At 37.7% G+C, this 20,469-nt stretch overlaps 1 protein-coding gene across 1 annotated transcript in view; it reads left to right on the top strand.

Annotated features, from left to right (window-relative positions):
- Window positions 1-20,469, top strand: part of ABI3BP (ABI family member 3 binding protein) — a 261,606-nt gene that overhangs the window by 232,599 nt on the left and 8,538 nt on the right. The window contains exon 62 of the mRNA XM_089910463.1: window positions 2,829-2,937. Within this exon, the coding sequence (XP_089766589.1) occupies window positions 2,829-2,937 (109 nt within the window). The remainder of the gene's footprint in view (window positions 1-2,828; window positions 2,938-20,469) is intronic.

Here is a 20,469-nt window from a genome sequence, read left to right as displayed (position 1 = left end):
TACAGAGATTAATTCTCATGTCACTGGAAATGGTTTTTCAAGAAAGAATTAAGAAAGATAACAAAAAGAGAGTGAAACATATTCTTCATTCCCCAGGTTGACTTCTGTCAGTAATCTTTCTTTTAATTGATAGGCATGTATTCACCTCTAGTAAATGCATCCAAATTCAGATGCTTCTCCATATCCCTTCTACACTAAAGTAGAAATAGGTACACCATAGAGATTGGCCACAGCCTGGGTCCTTGGACAACTCAAATTACTTATAAGGTGTCATTTTCTGATACATCAAGAGCATGCTGACATAGATTTAAATCCCAGACCAACTGTGTTCTAGATAATGCAACTTGGATCTATAATTAGCCTCTTTGAACTTCAGGGTTTTTTAACTTATAATAATAATAATTCTTATTGCTATCAATTTATTGTGAGTATAAGACTTAACAGAGAGTAGTATTACCATTTGTTATTTTCATGCTGTATTGACCAGATAGTGATGTTCCCAATATTTATAATAATTATGTTCTAAGTGAATTATCTCATAATAGGGCAATAAAACCCTCTGAGGGGGAAAAAACAGACCAATTATTGTGTCAGTTCTCTGTAGATTTTCTTATATCTTTACTGTTAATGAAATTATTTTTTAAATCCCCTATTTAAAATAAGAAATATTGACACATACTTTTTTGTTGGTGGTGGTAGATTTTTATAATGTTCGTGGATTTATGAAAAGCTATTATCACTTTGAAGCATTAAAAAGGAAAGACATATACATTCTAAGACAAGAATTCTGAGAAAAATTCTAAATATCTTTTTAATCATGAAGGTAACTTCTAGATCCATTTTGAAAACTACAGTCTTTCAGGACAAAAATAGTATTAAATTAACATTTAAAACTTGAGTCAAAAGAAAATTAGAAAAGATGTGCTATAAGTGTTGAAGTATATACTAAAGGGCTAAGGTGATATTACAAAGAATATCACACAGTCGATGAGGAATGACCCAAACAAAGATGTTTTTTGAAGGTGATTGCTTTCATGGATAACCAGCTGGAGTGTCATATAAATTGCTCTTTTGGTGACTAAGCAGCACTTGAATCTTTCCAATTGGAATCTCTCAAATTTTTGTGATCCTAGTTTCAAAACACAACTCGGGGATAATAAGGAATAATAAAAGATATAATAATAATAGGTACCACCTGTTGAGCAAAATACATGCAAAATACTATTAAGCACTTTCCATATGTTCCTTCTTTAATCCCTACAAGCAACACTATGAAGAGACACTATGGACATTTTACAGATGGTAAAACTGAGACTGAGATCCAGGCAAGTGGCTTGGTCTGTCTCTTCCCATTAAGTCATGCAGTTTCCATTTTTTAAAAATCAATTTTACTTCCTTTCTAATTACTCTGATCTTTTTCTAGTAAATGTCCCTTCACAGCTGAGGAAAAGATATAAAACGAACATAATTGAATTTGGGCTCCTACCTCTCCCTCTCTTTCCACACTCCTTTAGAATAGAAAGCCAACTGAGACATAGGTTGGGAGCAGAGAGTCTGAGGAAGGAGTCTTAAATATGGGCCATTAGTCCTTTAATAGCTGCACTAATGTGTCCAGATACAATGACCATTGCCTTCCAGTTTAATTTCAAATTTTCAAAAGGATGGTCATAGGAAATAACTCAGAAAAAGTGATCCTCCTTTTTGGCTTTTTAAAATTCACCAGTAAAGATCCTTCCCAAATTAAAATTGGTGATTATAAGTCTCCATGAGTTACTCTATAATTTCAGTTTTATTTCCGATATCCATCTCCTACCTTTGGTCTCAGTGCTAACAGCAGACATCCCCAGTAACTTGCCAGCTCCTTTGCAACCTTCCCACCTTCCCTGATGCCCACCACTTGTGTATTTCTTCATACTGATGAAGCTGTTTTTGAGTAGGGTTTTGTTGGTTGGTTGGTTGTTTTTTGTTTGATTTTTTTAACCCTCTGTGTGATCTTGTCACATGCATTAAACTGAACCCCAACTGAGAGCAGGGAAAGTAAATTAGTAAATTATATTCTCTTAGTCTGAAAGTCTCTTTCGTTTGATTAGCCCTACAAATTCGTAGAAACCTGCCCTTAAGTTAAATTTATGCAGATCTCTATGCAGACTTTGAGGGCATAATATTTTTAATTCAAGGATAATTATCAAGGGGGTATATGTTAGCAGTATGTACAAAATTTATGTAACTTACTTAAGCAGTAGGTATCAAAATCCCATAATTCTGTAGTTCAAAATAATGAACTATAGAAAAGTATAGTTCATTGTTCATTATTTGATTAACTGTTATTGCTGCTGTGGTTTTCAACTCAGTTTTTTGGAGCAGTACCATGTAGTCAGTGACATTTTTCCCAGCTATATTGTGAAGCCCCATGAGCAGGAAATGTGCTTCTACTGAAACACTGCTCCTCATACAATGTTTTTTACAAAGCCACACTGGGCTTTCCAGCAATGGCAGACGATCCGACTTACCTAACAAAATCATAGGTTATCCATAACCAATGCTACCATAGGAGCATCAACAGTCTTCACAGTTACCAGACCTTTGCTGCTCTGGTAAAGAGAAAACAGAAATGGTCAATGAGCAACTTCCCAAATGCTTTGGGACCTTCATCATCCTCTGACAGTCCCCATTTGGAAGTTGCTAATGTGTATGATCAATACGTCTCTAGACCTGCAATCTTGTTGCTCACTTTTATGAGAGTTGAATCTGTTATGCAGTTAGCTTCGAGAACATTCAGTTCACCAGAGCATAAAGACAAGTATCTGTTGGCTTTTTTTGCTTTTCAGAATATGAAGTTATATCCAGAGAAAATGGGTCATTCAGTGGGAAGAACAAGTCCATTCAAACTACAAATCAAACCTTCTCCACAGTAGAAAATCTAAAACCAGACACAAGGTGAGCCACCAGTGCTATTACAGGTGAATTCTGAGAGTGCAAAAATCATAACAAAGGAGTAAAATGACATCATCCTTCTCTATCTTAAGGGAAGGTCTAGTTTGCATTTCATTCTTTGGCTTTCCATACACAGCACTAGATACCCCTAGAGTCATGGTTTACAAATATGCAAGTTATTGGTAGGGATACAAGAGCTGACAAGATGGTCTTGTAAGTTAACAGTATAGCTGGGAACATTGAAAGATAGAAGGCCATTAATATCAAACATTGATATTAAATACCAAAATTTAGAGGAGGAAAAGTCTATAGACCAGAGACAACTGGAGTGTGGATGGTGTAAACTAGATTTGAAGCACAGAAGAAGTTGCCTGGCATGCTGGAAGGAGAGGGCAAGGAAACAAAAGCCATGTGACAAATGTAGGTGAAAGTTTGTAATAGTTAATGCTTAGTATAGCTACAGACTAGTCCCAGACACAGTAACCCTTTGCTTTTGGGTCTTTTTAATATAGACCAATGAGAATAGATTTTTGAAAATGGACATATAGAATATTAACAGCTGTTCAATAATAAACAACTTTTCTTGGCATTCCTTACTACACACTGATACGAGGTTGTTTATCTTGCTGTATAGTTTTGTGATTCCTTTTTAAATCTAAAATACCTAATATTTTATCAGTTCATTTTATTATTTCAAGAAAAATAAGGGCCTTAGGCATTTCTAGAAATGTAGTTGGGAAGGGGTTTTTTGTTTTTGTTTTGTTCTACATGGCTAAATTATCAAATGTATTGCTCAAGGAGATTCTCAAATGGATACAGCCAAGCATTTCCATGATAAAGCCAATGTGCTAAATTCATTTCTGGACTAAATTTCACTCTCTGTGAAAAATCGATTTCTTCCTTCAAGCTCCAAAACATTGTCTGATAAACTGTCTATACTTTCAGTATAAAACAAAACAAAAACACCCCTGACATCTTAAGTTATAGTATCCCAAGCAACATAGATCAATTTTCACACAATCAGGAGTTTTTCCAGATTGAGTATTTCATAACTTGATAAAGTTCCTCAGTGTTGAAAAAGATCAGTGGAGGTGAAGACTGGAACTTCAGCATCAGAGATTTTTTTTTTTCATGTTTTATTTCTTGTATCTTTCATTGTCATGTGACTGAATTGAATTGGGTATTGATTGTGACACCCAGAAGAGCCTCTTTGGGCTCTGACAGCAGGGAGACTTTTCTAATCTTTTCAGGAGAAAAGGAAGTATCTAATTCATTATAGATGGTAAACTGTAGTCCTATACAGCAAAAACAACACTATTCCAGCAGTGCATGTTTTCTTCTTTTAAGTTCTCTGAATTGTAATATGGAGAATTTTGCAACTGCTAATTTTCTTGAAGGTATTAAGTTAGCCAAAATAAGCATATATTTCAGTAAAAGCCCATTTGATGATCTTGGATCTGTTTCCTTAGCAAGATTAACAGGGAGAGAGCCTATAATTTATTTTAAGGAAAGAGTAAAAGAGAAAAGGTCATTTAATTTGGACTTTTTAATAGGTGGATTTGGGCTTACAAAACTTGGCTTTTCTCTGCAGTTTCTTGCTTTTTATTCCACTTAAGAAAAAGTGAGCTGTGTAGTACGCAGAACGTACATTGAAGGGCATCCAATTTCTAAATGTTCATTGTATTCCTTTTCTGAATCAGGCTGTTCTCGGATTTCACAGTGCACCTATTAGCTCATAATCAGAGGTAGAATAATGCCAGTGACATTTTAAACCTGATTTGTTGGTAAAAGGTTGGGGTCTGCATTCAGCTAACATTTACTGAGTGCCAACAATGTGCTCAGCCCTGTGCTTGGTGTTGTGCCTACAAACAGGAGTAAGCATGGTACCTGCCCTTGAGGAGCTCGAGGCTAGTGGGGTAGGTCGCTAATGACCGATTATTCTACACAAAGTGGTGAGAGTTCTGGTAGAAGTCTGCACCAGGGGCGACAGAAGCCCAGAGTGGGCGGCACATCGCAAAGTGTGGGGAAATTAGGAAAAACTTCCTGGGGGAGGTGACCCCTAGGCTGAGGCGTGAAGGAGGAGTAGGCTGGACCCAGCTAAGTGACTGTTAAGAGAAAGGAATGTCAGGGAGGATAGCACATGTCAGAGCAGTGGCCCGAAATGACACGGTTGTGTGTGGTGAATAACGGGCTGTTTTCACCAGTGTGAGGGGCGAAAAGTGGACAGAAGCCGTAGAAGCCGAGAGAAGCAGAAGCCAAGTTAGGGAGGGCCTTCTGTGCCAGATCAAGAAACATGGTCAAGTGATGGGGAGACCCTAAAGGATGGTAACTGGGGAGTGCCTTGCTCTGACTTTCATTTTCATTCTGACTTTCATTTAGTTGGAATAATCACTTTTGATACTAGAGCTACTTATAACGAATAGCAGTTGGTAGAACAAATCTAACTAAAAGAACTTTTTGTTAATTTCTTTCATGAGTACCATTCTGGCATCTGACCTAATTTGTCAAATAGGTACATAAGAGAAACGTGCCTTTGGGCTGAGCTGGATTTCATTCTGGAATCACACGACCGATCAGGTCATGGGGTTCACATCTAGCTTCTGGTTGTAATTGTTTTGGACTCAGCTACAACCTTGTCCTCTTTATCCCACCCTCCTCCTATGTGTCTTGCTTGTCTCTGCTGTCTGTCATCAGTGTACCTTCTAAGGAGGACCCCTGCAACCTATTCTTATCCCAAGACGAGCAAAGCCCAAAGGAAGCCCTTTCTGGATTTGTCTTTAGAAAAAGCAGTATTAAACTAAGATTAGGAATCCCTGTAATCAGAACTCCATGCCAAGTTTTACAACTTGGCATAAATTTGGGGCCACTATGCATGTCTGTATGTGGCTTATTTAATGTTATTTTTAGTTTGGCACAATTAAATGAAATCCATTTAGATATAAAGACTGTTAATGTTCATAAATGTGATTTGACCAGGATTATATTGATCGTCCCTAATGGGTCATGATTTAAAAGTTGTATATCAGTAGTTTGAAGTAAAGAACATTCTCACACTGGGGACAAATATAACATACATGGATGTAAATTTTCTAATGAAAATTATTTAGTCTATGCCATGGGAAACTTTGTGGTGGTCTAGTAGTTCAGTAGATCCCAGCCCCCACTGAGCTTGTAAATATATTCTGCACTGTCAGAGGTATGATGGAGATTAATCTGTCTATCTAATGGGCAAAAACGTTTTGAGCTGAAATATTAAAATTATGTGTTGAAACCCCTATTGGTCAAATAACCAAGGAAGAATAAAGTGAAGTCAAATCATTTCATTTACTTTGAGATTTCTGAGCCTAAAGTTACCTGAGGAAACAAAACTAACACCCATGAAACATCATAACATAGAATAAAAGAACATGCCGATGTAGGACTTACACCCAGGTTCTGCAATTTAGAAGAGGAGAGAAAGCCTCGTGGAATACTTGAGACAAGAACTTGACAGTAAAGGATAGGATAGCATGAAGCAGGCCGGCAAGAAAAGAAAGAACGGTAGTATTCCATGTGAAATCCACGTGCACAACTTAGGTGAAATATAAGTAGTCTTCAAAGTTACTACTGACAGCAAGCCTACAGCAAGTATAATAAAACTACGAGTTCCCCAATGTAGGTTTGTTGGCTCTTTTGATGCAAGCTTTTTTCATACTGTCTTACGTTGTTAAGGCAACGTTCCTTTCTGTTGTATCTTCTCTACCCCAACCATGATCCAAGATTAATGTTAATAAAAGACTCCCTGTAAAATAAAAAGGAAGTATGTACAGGATGCAGTTAGCAGGTGGTTTTTATTAGCTATAAAGAATGACTTCAGTCACATTTCATTACCTGAGGAAAATTTTGAGTCAAAATACATAGTAAACTCCCTAAATAAGCAAACTTTGAATTATAGCTGTTAAAATTCCCCCATGAGGTTCTGGAATTCCCTGTTTGAAAAGCTGGAAGATAATAACTTCTGAAAGAATATCTAGCTTTTTTCCAATTCTAGGAGACACATATAAAAAATTTATTTTAGTCGCATTTTCCATCATTTGTCCTGACTAAAAAACAGGAGCTCTAAAAACAGGTGATAATTACTGGCTAATCGTTACACAGTGACATAGGTGGAGTAGAGCTTGGTGTTAGAACATCCAGGAGAATCAAGGCAGAGAAAATAGATCTACAGGGCTTTTGGGGATAAAAATTCTAAGTGTTCACACACTATTCTAGAATCAAAAAGACAGTCAATGATGCTACCATCTCCTTGCCCATTTTTAACGACTTAGCCAAGTTTTATTTACTCTGCAGAAGCTCAAAAAATAACCCACAGTATGGGACCATCCAGCAGGTGTCTTGCTGCTGGGAGAGTTCAGCTGCACACCTGGTGTGAGATGTTTCTGTCTCTAGAAAATGGAGCCGCTTGGCTGCCCTGAGGAACCTGGGTGCAGCTCCCAGGGCGGCACAGCAGGGACAGGCCCGGCCTTGCTGACGGCTTCTTGCAGCTGGGGTGATAGATGTACGCAGGGAAGAGGGGCTGTTTGTGGGCAGCCAGAGCTGTTTTAGTCAGGTGAAGCAGGAGATCTGTTAACAGAGGCAAGAGGCTGTGGCACAACTCTATCACATTCTTTGGAGGATCCCTCTCTCACCCCCGCCCCTAAAATACAAAGAAAATGTAGAGATGTTAGTGTCCACTGAATCAGTACCCATCTAGGCCACTCTCCAATATTTATTTTCCACTTAATTTTTTTCCCCATGAAACCTCATTGTGTGGCTCTTGTTGAACTAAAAGAAAAATATTAAGAAGAGCCTCTCCTGTCCGGAGCCAACTACTTTGTTTGCAAAGGCCACTATGATTATATTTAGTTCTGTGAATGGAAGAAATGATAAAGTATATGGCTTAAAAAATTGTGTTGCACCACTGCTTAAAAGGACACAAAGTGTGGACTAATTGATCTTGAAATCTCTCCCAGCTCTAAAATGATGTAATCTTATGCTATCTGAAGCCATGCACAGAATCAGTGGGAAAACTGGAACTGAAAATAAAACCAAAACCTAGGTCCATCTTACAGCAAGTAGAATTGTCCTGTTAAACCATTTTTGCTTTGAATCGATGTCTGTGGTCTGTGATTTGTTTTCAGACAAATTTTTTGAGACCATGTGTCTCCTTGCTTGGCTAAAAAACTGAAGAATCCACTTTGTGTGCTAGACATACATGTGGTCTAGCGATTTCCTATGGAAAAGGCACTCTGTCTGAGAATTAAGATAAATCAAGTTTACTTAACCTGCTCAAGTACTTCAACTGTTGTCTGTGGTTTAGGAGGATTCTGGAGAACAGTTCTTCCTCTAAGACTAAAACCTACCAAAGTTTCCTGTAGCTGACAGCAAAGATAGTTTGGGACCGTTGGTTTATGTTGTTTGACTTAATAAAACCTTGGCACTAAAAATAAACTGGAATAGAGGCAGCAACTTCTTGTATACTGTAAATCTGATTGAACAAACCAGGTATGTGGAATGGCCATTATGCCCTTATTCATATGGTTTTTGTGAAATTCTGGTCTCTGCAGTCTGTATTAACTTACAATATCTCTTCTCATCGGCTTTGTAGAAAGGAATAAAATAAGCTGCCAGAGCATTGGGCATTTTATTTAGTTTTATTGTAGGTCTGAGCAGCAGCAGAATAATTGCTTCCTCATTAAAGAAGGAAGAAATTGAGTTGATTGCTCAGGTTTGCAACTTTTCATCAGGCAGAAGAACAGCTAAGAGCACGGAACTCCACTAGTCTCTAAAAAGAGCAATTCTTCTTTTCATATCGCCATATTCTTTTCTTTTAACATCTTTATTGGAGTATAATTGCCTTACATTGTTGTGTTAGCTTCTGCTGTATAACAAAGTGAATCAGCTCTATGTATACCTATGTCCCCATAACCCCTCCCTCTTGCGTCTCCCTCCCACCCTCCGTATCCCACCCCTCTAGGTGGTCATAGCATCGAGCTGATCTCCCTGTGCTATGCTGCTGCTTTTTATTCCTTTTCACTTTGAGCTCCTCAGTATCTAGGGAGGGGGTGCGAGATACTCATAGCAACACTACAGAATTAGAGTGCAGCCCAGATCTGGAATTTGTGTGTCCCCCCACAGAAATGGGAGAGAAAAGAAATGTCCCTAAGGACCTACTGGGCAGCTAATTAATTATCCCTGATGCCTGCTGATGCCCGGCTCCTCTCTCTTCTGTCCGATTTAGGCTTATTTTGTCCTCGAAGTATCTCCGCAGCTCTGCCCTTTGCTTCTCATCTGTATTCCCAGGCCAGCACAATGCCTGCACATGGCAGGTATCCAGAAATGCTTTCCATAACCCTGCAGTGTCCTTGGAGAACTGACTGATTTGATTTCCCTATCCCACTGCTCTTTACTCTTTTTTTATTTTTTCTTTTTCCCCTCTTCCCTTTCTTTCCCTCTGACTGAAAACCAACCTGAATGGGGCCCAAATATTTCAAGATGACACTAGGGGCCAATCAGCTAACAAAACAATTCAAACCAACAAAGAGCTACGGGGGGGCCTTTCTATATAAAAAGTGGTTGCCTGAGGTTTATGAGCTTTTGTTAAGTTTATCAAGTAATGAAAACTATACTTCAGCTGTATGTTATGGGTAAAAATAGAGGAAAATCGTTATAGGGAGGAGCAAAGGAAGGGGAGGCGGGGAGAAGTGTCTGCCCTAGCCAGACCTGGAGGTTTACCTCAGGCTAGATCCCACAGGTTGGAGCTTCCCTATCTCTGTCAGTTTTGCCCATGAACCACAGATGCCCTTCTTATAACCTTTACAAACACAAAAGCAAGTATGTGGACATAGAACAGTTCTGCCTTGAGAGTTCTATGGCAGTGTGTGTCAAATTCCCCAAGAATAGAAGCACCTTTAAAATAATTTTTTAGAGATATAATACTAGAGAATATTTATAATGACTTACTATGTGCCTGGTACCTTGCTTTTACATGTATCATCTCATTTAATCCTCATAAGAAACTCACAGATACTTTTATACCCTTATGAGGTTATAATTACTATAATTGATAGTATCCTCACAAATACCATTATTATCCTCATCTTTATACTTGAGGAAATTGAGGCTCAGAGAGATTAAGTTACTTACCTTAAAGTTACACATTAGTGCAGCTGTGAACCCAACTCTTTCTGGCTCCAAAACCCATGGCCTTAACCACAGAGCCATGCTGCTTTCTGATAGGGCAGTCGGGAAAATTGTTTTTGTTTGGATCCATACCTATCTGGGCAAAACCAGGCATGGCTTCTGCCAGGGGTGTTATTCATTTGGCTTGTCCTCTACAAGACCCAAAGGCTTGACTGCAGCTGTCACCTGGGCTGTACTCCACCTAGATATTCATTTTGATGAAGTAGGTCTTAGAAATAGCTTTTTAAATTTAATTTTCATTTTTATCAGAAGAACATGTACATGGTTTTAAAGCTCAAATACTACAAAGCAGTTCGTTCCTATTCCTAAATTCCATTTGCCAGAAGCAACAATTTTCAATAATTTTCTTCTTTTTTCAGCTTTATTAAGGTATAATTGATGAAAAAAATTATAAGATACTTAAAGCGTACAACGTGACTTGATATACATATACATTATGAAAGGATTCCCCCTGAATTAATATATCTATTACATCATATATTTACTATTTTTTAATTGGTGAGAACATTTAAATTATAATCTCTTGGCAAATTTCAATTATACAGTACAGTGTTTCAACTATAGTCACCATGTTATTCATTAGCTCCTCAGATCCTATTCATCTTACAACTGAAGTTGGTACCCTTTTACCAGCGTCTATTTACCCCAGCCCTTGCAGTCACTTTTCTACTCTCTCCGTTTCTATGAGTTTGACGTTTTTTTTTAAAGATCCACATATAAGTGATACCATGAACTCTTTGTCTTTCTCTGCCTGGCTTATTTCACTTAGCATAATGCCCTCCAGTTTCATTCATGTTATCGCAAATGACAGGATTTACTTCATTTTTAAGGCTGAATAACACTCCATTGTGTGTGTGTGTATACACATACATACATACAGTTGACCCTTGCACAACATAGGTTTGAACTGCATGGGTCCACTTACATGTGGATTTTTTTCAATAAATACAGTACCTATATTTTCATTTTACAGATCTTTGACTAAAGTTTGTGTTTGATTAGAGATCATAATATGCAGAATCAAAAGAATTAGGGTTTGAGTCCTGATTCTATCCAAACTATTTCAGCTTCTTGCCCTTGGGTGAGTCATTTATTAATTCCTCCATTTTTGAGGCAGAGATAGCAATACTCAGATTTTCACCTGCTTGGGGGGTTGGCACCTGTAACCCTCCACATTGTTCAAGGGTCAACTGTATGTATGTGTGTGTGTGTGTGTGTGTGTATACACATCATAATTTCTTTATCGATTCTTCTATCAATGGACACTTAAGTTGTTTCCATACCTTGCCTAGAGTGAATAATGCTGCTATGAACATGGGAGTACAGATACCTTTTCAAGATAATGATTTCATTTCCTTGGATATACACCCAGAGGTGGGATTACTGGGTCATATGGTAGTTCTATTTTTAATTTCTTGAGGAACCTCCATATTGTTCCCCAGAGTGACTGTGCCAGCTTACATTCCTACCAGCAGTGCACAAGGGTTCCCTTTACTCCACATCCTCACACCAGCATTTGCTATCTCTTGTCTTTTGGATAATAGACATCCTAACAGGTGTGAGGTAATATCTCATTGGGGTTTTGATTTCCATTTCTCTGATGATTAATGATGTTGAGCATTCTTTCATGTACCTATTGGCTATTTGTATGTCTTCTTTTGAAAAGTGTCTTTTCAGGTCCTTTGCCCATTTCTTAATTGGGTTATTTGCTTTTTTGCTATTGAGTTCTGTGAGTTCTTTATATATTTTGGATATTAACCACTCATCAGATATATGATTTGCAAATATTTTCTCCCGTTCTATAGGTTGCCTTTTCATTTTGTTGATGTTTCCTTTTGCTGTGCAGAAGATTTTCAGTTTGATGTAGTCCCACTTATTTATTTTTGCTTTTGTTGCCTTTGCTTTTGGAGTCAGATCCAAAAATTATTGCCAAGACTGATATCAAGGAGCTTATCACCTATTTTTTCTTTGAGGAGTTTTACGATTTCAGGTTTCGTGTTCAAGTCTTTGAACCATTTTGAGTTGATTTTTAGGTATGGTATACAATAGGAGTCCAGCTTCATTCTTTTGCATGTGGCTATCCAGTTTTCCCAACACCATTTATTCAAGGGAATAGCCTTTCCCCGTTGTGAATCCTTGGCTCCTTTGTCATAAATTAATTGACCATATACATGTAGGTTTATGTATGGGCTCTCTATTCTGTTCCATTGATCTATGTGTCTTTTTTTATGCCCATACCATACTGTTTTGATTATTATTGCTTTGTAATATAGTTTGAAATCAGGACATGTGAGGCCTCCAGCTTTGCCTACTTAGGGTCTTTTTGTGATTCCATATGAGTCTTAGAAATGTTTTGTCTATTTCTGTGAAAATTGCCATTGGAATTTTGATATGGATTGCATTGAAACTGTAGATCACTTGGGGTAGTACTGACAGTTTAACAATATTAATCCTTTCAATCCATGAATGTGGAATATCTTTCATTTTATTTGTTGTTTCTTCAATTTCTTTCATCAATGTCTTAAAGGTTTTAGTGTACAGATCTTTCATCTCCTTAAAATTATTCCTAAGTATTTTATTATTTTCGAGGCTATTGTAAATTTTGAGGCTATTGTAAATGTAAATTGTTTGCTTAATTTCTCTGATAGTTTGTTTTCGGTATATAGAAAACCAACAGATTTCTATATATTAATATTGTATCCTGCAACTTTACCAAATGTATTAGTTCTAGCAGCTTTTTGGTGGAGCGTTTAGGGTTTTCTATATATAATGTCATGTCATCATCTGCAAATAGAAGGTTTACTTCTTCCTTTCCAATCTGGGCATCTTTTAATTTCCTTCTCTTGACTAATAGCTTCCAGTGCTATGTTGAATAAAAGTGGTGAGAGTGCGCATTCTTGTCTTGTTCCTGATCTTAGAGGAAAAGCTTCCAGCATTTCATCATTGAGTATGATGTTTGCTCAATGGGCTTGTCATATAAGCCTTTATTATGTTGAGGTACATTTCCTCTGTACCAAGTTTGTTGAGTTTTTATCAAGAAAGAATGCTGAATTTTGTCAAATGCTTTTTCTGAATCTATTGAGTTCATATAGGTTATATAGATTTTTATTCCTCATTTTGTTAATATGGTATATCACATTGATTGATTTGTGGCTGTTGAACCATCTTTGCATTCTTGGAATGAATCCCACTTGATCATGGTTTATGATCCTTCTAATGTATTGTTGAACTCAGTTTGCTAATATTTTGTTGAGGATTTTTGCATCTATGTTTCATCAGGAATATTGGATTATAATTTTCTTTTCTTGTAGTGTCCTTGTCTGCTTTGGTATCAGCGTAATGCTGGCCTCAGAAAATGAGTTTGGGAGTTCCCCCCTCCCCTTCAATTTATAGGAAGACTTTGAGAAGGATTGGTGTTAATTCTTCTTTAAATGTTTGCTAGAATTCACTGGTAAACCCATCTGGTCCTGGGCTTTTGTTTGTTGGGAAGTTTTTGATTACTGACTCAATCTCCTTCCTAGTAATTAAGTCTATTCAAATTATCTATTTCTTCATGATTTAGTCTTGGTAGGTTGTATGTTTCTAAGAATTTATACATTTTTCTAGGTTATCCAATCTGTTGGTGTATAATTGTTCATAGTAGTCTCTTATGATCCCTTGTATTTCTGTAGCACCAGTTGTTATGTCTCCTTTTATTTCTGATTTTCTAATTTTATTTGAGCTCTTTTTCTTAGTTACTGTAGCTAAAGGTTTGTCAGTTTTATTTATCTTTATGAAAAAACAGCTCTTAGTTTTGTTGATCTTTGTATTGTTTTTTGGTCCCTATTTCTTTTACTTCTGCTCTGATCTTTGTTATTTCCTTCCTTCTACTAACTTTGGGCTTAGTTTTTTCTTCTTTTTCTTATTCCTTGAGGTGTAAAATTAGGGTGCTTATTTGATATCTTACTTTTTCTTAATGTAGGCATTTATTTCTATAAATTTCCCTCTTGGAATTGCTTTTGAGGCATTCCAAAATTTTGGTATGTTGTCTTTTCATTTTCCTTTGGCTCAAGATATATTTTGATTACTCTTGATTTTTTTTCTTTGACCCATTCGTTGTTCAGTTTGTTGTTTAATCTCCACATATTTGTGAAATTTCCAATTTCTTCTTTTAACTGATTTCTATTTTCTTACCATTGTGGTTAGAAAATACACTTTATATGATTTCCATTTTCTTAAATTTATTGAGGCTTGTTTTGCAGCCTAACAGATGACTTATCCTGAAGAAAGTTTCATGTGCTCTTCAGAAGAAAGTGTATTCTGTTGCTGTTGGATGGAATGTTCTTTATATGTCCTTTAGGTCCATCTGCTTTAACATTATGTTAAGTCCAGTGTCTCCTTATTAATTTTCTGTATGGGTGTTCTATATATACATTGTTGAAAGCATGGCATTGAAGTTCCCTGTTATTACTGTAGTGCTATTTCTTCCACCGATCTGTTAATATTTGCTTTATATACTAAGGCCCTCCTATGTTGTGTACATGTTTACAGATGTTATATCCTCTTGATGAACTGACCCCTTTATCATTATATAATGACCTTCTTTGTGTCCTATCACAATCTTTGGCTTAAAGTCTATTTTGTCTTTTATAAATATAGGTATCCCTGCTGTCTTTTGGTTTCCATTTGCATGGAATATCTTTTCCATCCCTTCTTTTTCAGTCTATGTGTGTCCTTAAAGGTGAAGTCAGTCTCTTTTAGGAGAATTAGATGGGTCTTGGTTTTTTAATCCATTCAGCCACTCTGTCTTTTAATTAGAGTTTGGTCCATTTACATTTAAAATAATTACTGATAGATATGGACTTACTATTGCTATTTTTTTCATTATTTTCTGGTTGTTTTATAATTCCTTTGCTCCTCTCTTCCTCTCTTCCTTTGTGATTTGATGAATTTCTGTAGTGTTATGCTGTGATTCCGTTCTCTTTTTTTTGTGTGTATATCGATCATTGGTTATTACTTTGTAGTTACCATGAGGTTTACATAAAACGTCATATGTCTATTTTAAGTTGATGACAACTTCAAACACACAAAAGCTCTACTTTTTTACACTCTTCTCTCCACGTTTTGTTTTTATGCCACAATTTACTTTTTTTTTTTTTTGCGGTACGCGGGCCTCTCACTGTTGTGGCCTCTCCCGTTGCAGAGCACAGGCTCCGGATGCGCAGGCTCAGCAGCCATGGCTCACGGGCCCAGCCGCTCTGCGGCATGGGGATCCTCCTGGACCAGGGAACGAACCTGTATCCCCTGCATCAGCAGGCGGACTCTCAACCACTGTGCCACCAGGGAAGCCCCACAATTTACACTTTTACACTGTATACCCATTAACAAATTATTATAGTTAGTTATTGTAATATTTTTGTCTTTTAACTCTCATATTAGAGTTAGAAGTGATTTACCCATGACAATTTCAACATTAGAGTATTCCGAATGTAACTGTGTATTTACTTTTACCATTGAGTTTTATACTTTCTCGTTTTCCTGTTACTAATTAGCATCCTTTTGTTTCTGTTTGAAGAACTCTCTTTAACATTTCTTATAAGGCTGATGTAGTGGTGATGAACTCTTTCAGCTTTTGTTTGTCTGGGAAACTTTATCTTGCCTTCAATTCTGAAGAGCAACTTTGCTGAGAATTTTTTCTTTTTTTTTTTAGTTTCAGCACTTTGAATATATCTGCTGGTCCCTTCTGGCCTGAAAGTTTCTGCTGAAAAATCTGCTGATATTGCTATGGGAGCTCCCTTGTACATAACAAGTTGTTTTTCCCCTGCTGCTTTTAAGATTCTTTCCTTGTCTTTAACTATTGACAATTTTATTATCATTAATGTGGATCTCTTAAAATTAATGTGGTTCTCATGGTGTGGACCTCTTTGGATTCCATTTGGAACTCTCTGGCCTTCCTGTATCTGGATGTCTGTTTCTTTACCCTGGTTAGGAAAGTTTTCAGCTGTTATTTCTTTGAATAAGCTTTCTACCCCCTTTCTTTCCCTCTCCTCGTTCTGGGACTCATATAATGCATATCTTGATCCACTTGATGGTGTCCCACACATCTCTTAAGCTTTTTCATTGCTCCTCTGATTGGATGAATTTCACTGCCCCATCTGTGCATCCACTGACCATTTCTTCCACTCATCTAGTCTGCTGTTGAACTCCTCTAATGAAGTTTTCAGGTCAATTATTATATTCTTAACTCTGTGTTTTCTGGTTTGGCACTTTTTTATATTTTCTATCCCTTTGTACGTTGTTTACGCATTGTTCTCCTGACCTTGGTAAGCATCTTAATGACTTATGTTGAACTCTTTATCGGGTAAATCACTTGTCCATTTCATTAAGATCTGTTTCTGGAGATTTTTCTTTTCCTTTTGCTTGGAACATATTCTTGTTTCTTCATTTTCCTTGATTCTCTGTTTGGTTTCTGCACATTAGATAAAACAGCTGCCTCTCCCAGTCTCAATAGAATGGTCTCAGGTAGGAAATGAACCTCTTGAATCAGCCCAACCTGAGCTCGTAGTTGTTTCTCAAACCTCTAAGATTGTCCAAGCAACTTTCTTTGTTCTTAGTGGCTCCTGGTAGCTGGGGGTATGCCAAAACTCATGAGTGTCCCAAAGGCGAGGAACACGGTCAGCATCTACATGCAGGCTGATTATAAGCTGGGCCCTAGGCAGCAGGTGGGAAATTATGTAGTTAAGCCGCTTCCAGGGTGTTGACTTAAAAAATATTCACAACCTAAAAGTTGAGAGTTATATTTTATTTGGTGGGTGTTTTTAGGACTTCAAGCCTGGGAGGCAGCATCTCAAGTAACCCTGGGAGAACTGCTCTGCAGAGGCAAGGGGGGGAACCAGGATAGTTTTGCAACAAAGAGCAGGTAGTCAGAACATCAAAAGATTACTGTTAAAGAAAACCAGATATCCCAAGTTAAGGAATTTAGCACTTTTCTTTGTATGGGAAGATGCAAGAGTCTAGGCTTACTGAAATCATTCCTTTGATATGCACCTCAGCTATCTGGGGCCAGTGTTTTTACATCCTGAGTTTCCTCAGGGCTCACTGTAGGGAGTGGCTGCAGTCTGATGGCTGCTAGATGGCAGGTATTCTTTCCTTCCTGAGTTCCCTCAGGGCTCACATTGGAGGGCTGCAATTGCTGATGACTGTGACATCCTTTGTTTACTGACATGGCAGGAAATATTACATTTCTCAAGGGAAACACTAGGAGATGGCTGTTTTTGCCTGCTGGGCCCAGGATATAGTTAGGGCAGGGAGATAGGGTAGGGAAGTGTGTTCCTGCATCTATTAAAAACTGCTTTTTGTTTGCTAGTCCTGTGGAATTTGTGAACACAAGTCCACTGGCTCTCAGAGACAGGCAATATGGAGACCTATTCCTTGGGCAGCAGCTGCAAAAGCTGGGGTGTCAGCCATTTGTAAAAGCCCCTTCCAGGGAAATACTAGTGGCTTGGTTTTATTGTTGTAGCAGGCTGAAGGAAGAGGGCAGGGAAGGTGTATGCCAACTTCCCTGTTGCTGGGGAGGATCACAGACAACCCCTAAACATGTGCTAAAACTAAAAGCTTCACCCTCAGGTGTCAGCTTTTAAAAGATGCATATAACCCTTTCAGGGAAAGATAGGAAGATGGGCATTTTTGCCTGCTTCCTCTGTGCTGAGCCCTGGGGGGCAGCTAGTTAAAAACTGCTTCTTTGCCACAGTCCTGTGGGACTCATGAATGGCTAAGTAACACATTGGCTATCAGAGCCAGGTGATCCAAGGACGCATCCCTTTGGATGGAAGCTGTAAAAACTAGGGCACAGACATGTTTACAACCTCCTTCCAGGCAGATACTAGCAACTTTGAGCAGGCTGGAGAGAGAAGGTGGGAGAGCATCCAATGGCTCCCCTGGTCTCCAGGGAGGCTCACAGCCCCCAGAGCTTGCTAAATTAAAATCCTGACCCTCAGGTTGCAGCTTTAAACACTGGCAGATAAACACACACCTTTCAGAGAAATATTGAGGTAGGTGATTGTGCCCTTTTGCTCTGCCATAGTGAGTGCTCATGCACTTGTGAAGAAGTGGATTTGCTATATCCTTATGGGTCTCATAAACACAAGCCCAACTGGCTTTCAGAGCTGGATGTTTAGGGGACCCATCCCTCAGGTAAGAGTCTTAAAAGCTGGGATGCAGATGTGGATTACAAACCCTTTGCTCCTCAGGAAGAAGTTGGGAGTTGGGGATTCCCTCCTGATTATATGGTGCTGTGTCAGGGATGGGATTTATGTCAAGTGTGTCTCAGCCTTTGCTACCCATTTTGATGGGGGTATTCTCTCATTTCCCCAATGCACAGGAGTTGCTCAGCTAGTTTCTGGACCTCTTTCAGAGGGAACTGCTCTATGTGCAGCTGTGCATTCAATGTGTCTGTGAGGGGAGGAGAGCTCAGGAGCTTCCTATGTTACCACCTTAGTCCTGCCTCTCTCATTCCCAATTATTTTAGCTATTTCTTCTGTTAATTAAATCCATATGTCTAGACTGACTATTTCTCCAAACGGTCAAGTGCTCAAGTCATCTATTTGTTACCTGTGTTTGTTTATGGCAACATCTCCTGGAAGCCCTCACCATCATCTTTTGCCTCTCTCCTCTGTTGAATCCCCCTAATTCCTATATCCCATGTCTTCCTTGTTTACTCGCTTTCTGGAATTTCTTGAGAAACACATCTTGAAGAAAGGTTATGGAAGATAATATTTTTGAGTTCTTACGTGTCTGAAAATATCTATGTTTTATTCTGATACTGTTGTTTAGCCAAACATAGATTGTAGGATAAAATGAACGCTTGAAAGCATTGTTCCATTATTTTCTAACTTCTAGAGCTGCTGAGATGTCACGTCATTCTGGTTCTGCATCCTTTGAATAGGACCTATTTTCTTCTCAGAAACGTTTAAGATCTTGTCTTTATCCCAGTACCCTGAAATTTTGCAATTTGTTTGCTTTAGTCTTTTTTCACCTTGCTGGGCAAATATTAGGCCTTTTAAATCTAGAAACCCATGTTTTTCAATTCTGGGAAATCACTTAAAAACTTTCTAAGATAATCTTCTACCCTCCTTTTCCACTCCTCTCTCTTCTAGAACCTACTAGTTTTATATTCCCTGAAAAAATCTGCTCATTTCCATATTTTCTCTCATTTTTCAACTTTTTTTCTAGTATTTGTAAAATTTCCTTAACTTTATTTTCCAAACATTTTATTTGAAGTTTTATTTATTCTGCACTTTTTATTTTAAATAACTTTCTTCTCCTCTATGGGATTTTTGCACAGCTAAAATCCTATGCTTATTCCCTATGTATAATCAATATTTTCTCTGAGACATTACTCTCTTCTACCTACAGTGTCGTAAATCTTGTGATAAAATGTGCTTCTTGGGAAAGATTTTGCCTTTTAAAATATATTCTGTTATATATTTTCTGTTTAATCAGCCAAAAATATGTGCCTTTTAGTTCTCATGCAGTTAATTAATTTAAAATGATTTCTTCAAAACTTGTCAAGTATCATAAAACACTGGGGAAAAAACCAAAAAACAATCCCCCAAAGTAGCTTATCAATATTTGTGGCCATTCTACAAATATAGCTGAAGTGTAAATAACTGTGAAATAAAAAGACATGGAAATAATTTCAGCAATCAGACTTGGCCAAAGCACAGAGCTTTTTGGCAATGGCCTGGAGTGTGGAATGCATTGCCTGCTTGAATCCAAGTCCAGGTGCCTGTGATTTCTTTTTCCACTTTCAGTTCACCATTTTTTTTTTTAATAAGTTCATCAGGCCTCTGAGCTAGAATTTAATCTGTGGAAAATATTCTATGCCAGAGCACCCCATGTATGTGCAATTTATTTAAATGAGTGAGATGGGTGGCTTTATATCAGCAGTCTTACTGCAAAGGATAATGGCACTTTCTACCAGTTGATTAGTTTACAAAATGCTTTCATGTGCAGTTTTTCACTCTAAAAACCCTGAATGTTTTAATTCTATGACATAAATCACAGCAAGGTCCTTTTTGACCTACCTCCTAGAGAAATGGAAACAAAAACAAAAATACACAAATGGGACCCAGTGAAACTTAAAAGCTTTTGCACAGCAAAGGAAACCATAAACAAGACCAAAAGACAACCCTCAGAATGGGAGAAAATATTTGCAAACGAAGCAACTGACAAAGGATTAATCTCTAAAATTTACAAGCAGCTCATGCAGCTCAATATCAAAAAAAAAACCCAATCCAAAAATGGGCAGAAGACCTAAATAGACATTTCTCCAAA

The sequence above is a fragment of the Delphinapterus leucas genome, chromosome 4, assembly GCF_059928025.1.
Source record: "Delphinapterus leucas isolate spDelLeu-1000000601 "Yukka" chromosome 4, BTC_Dleu_Yukka2, whole genome shotgun sequence".
Classification (NCBI taxonomy): domain Eukaryota; kingdom Metazoa; phylum Chordata; class Mammalia; order Artiodactyla; family Monodontidae; genus Delphinapterus; species Delphinapterus leucas.
The sequence above is the reverse complement of the archived record's forward strand: the minus strand, read 5'-3'. Positions and strand labels throughout refer to the sequence as shown.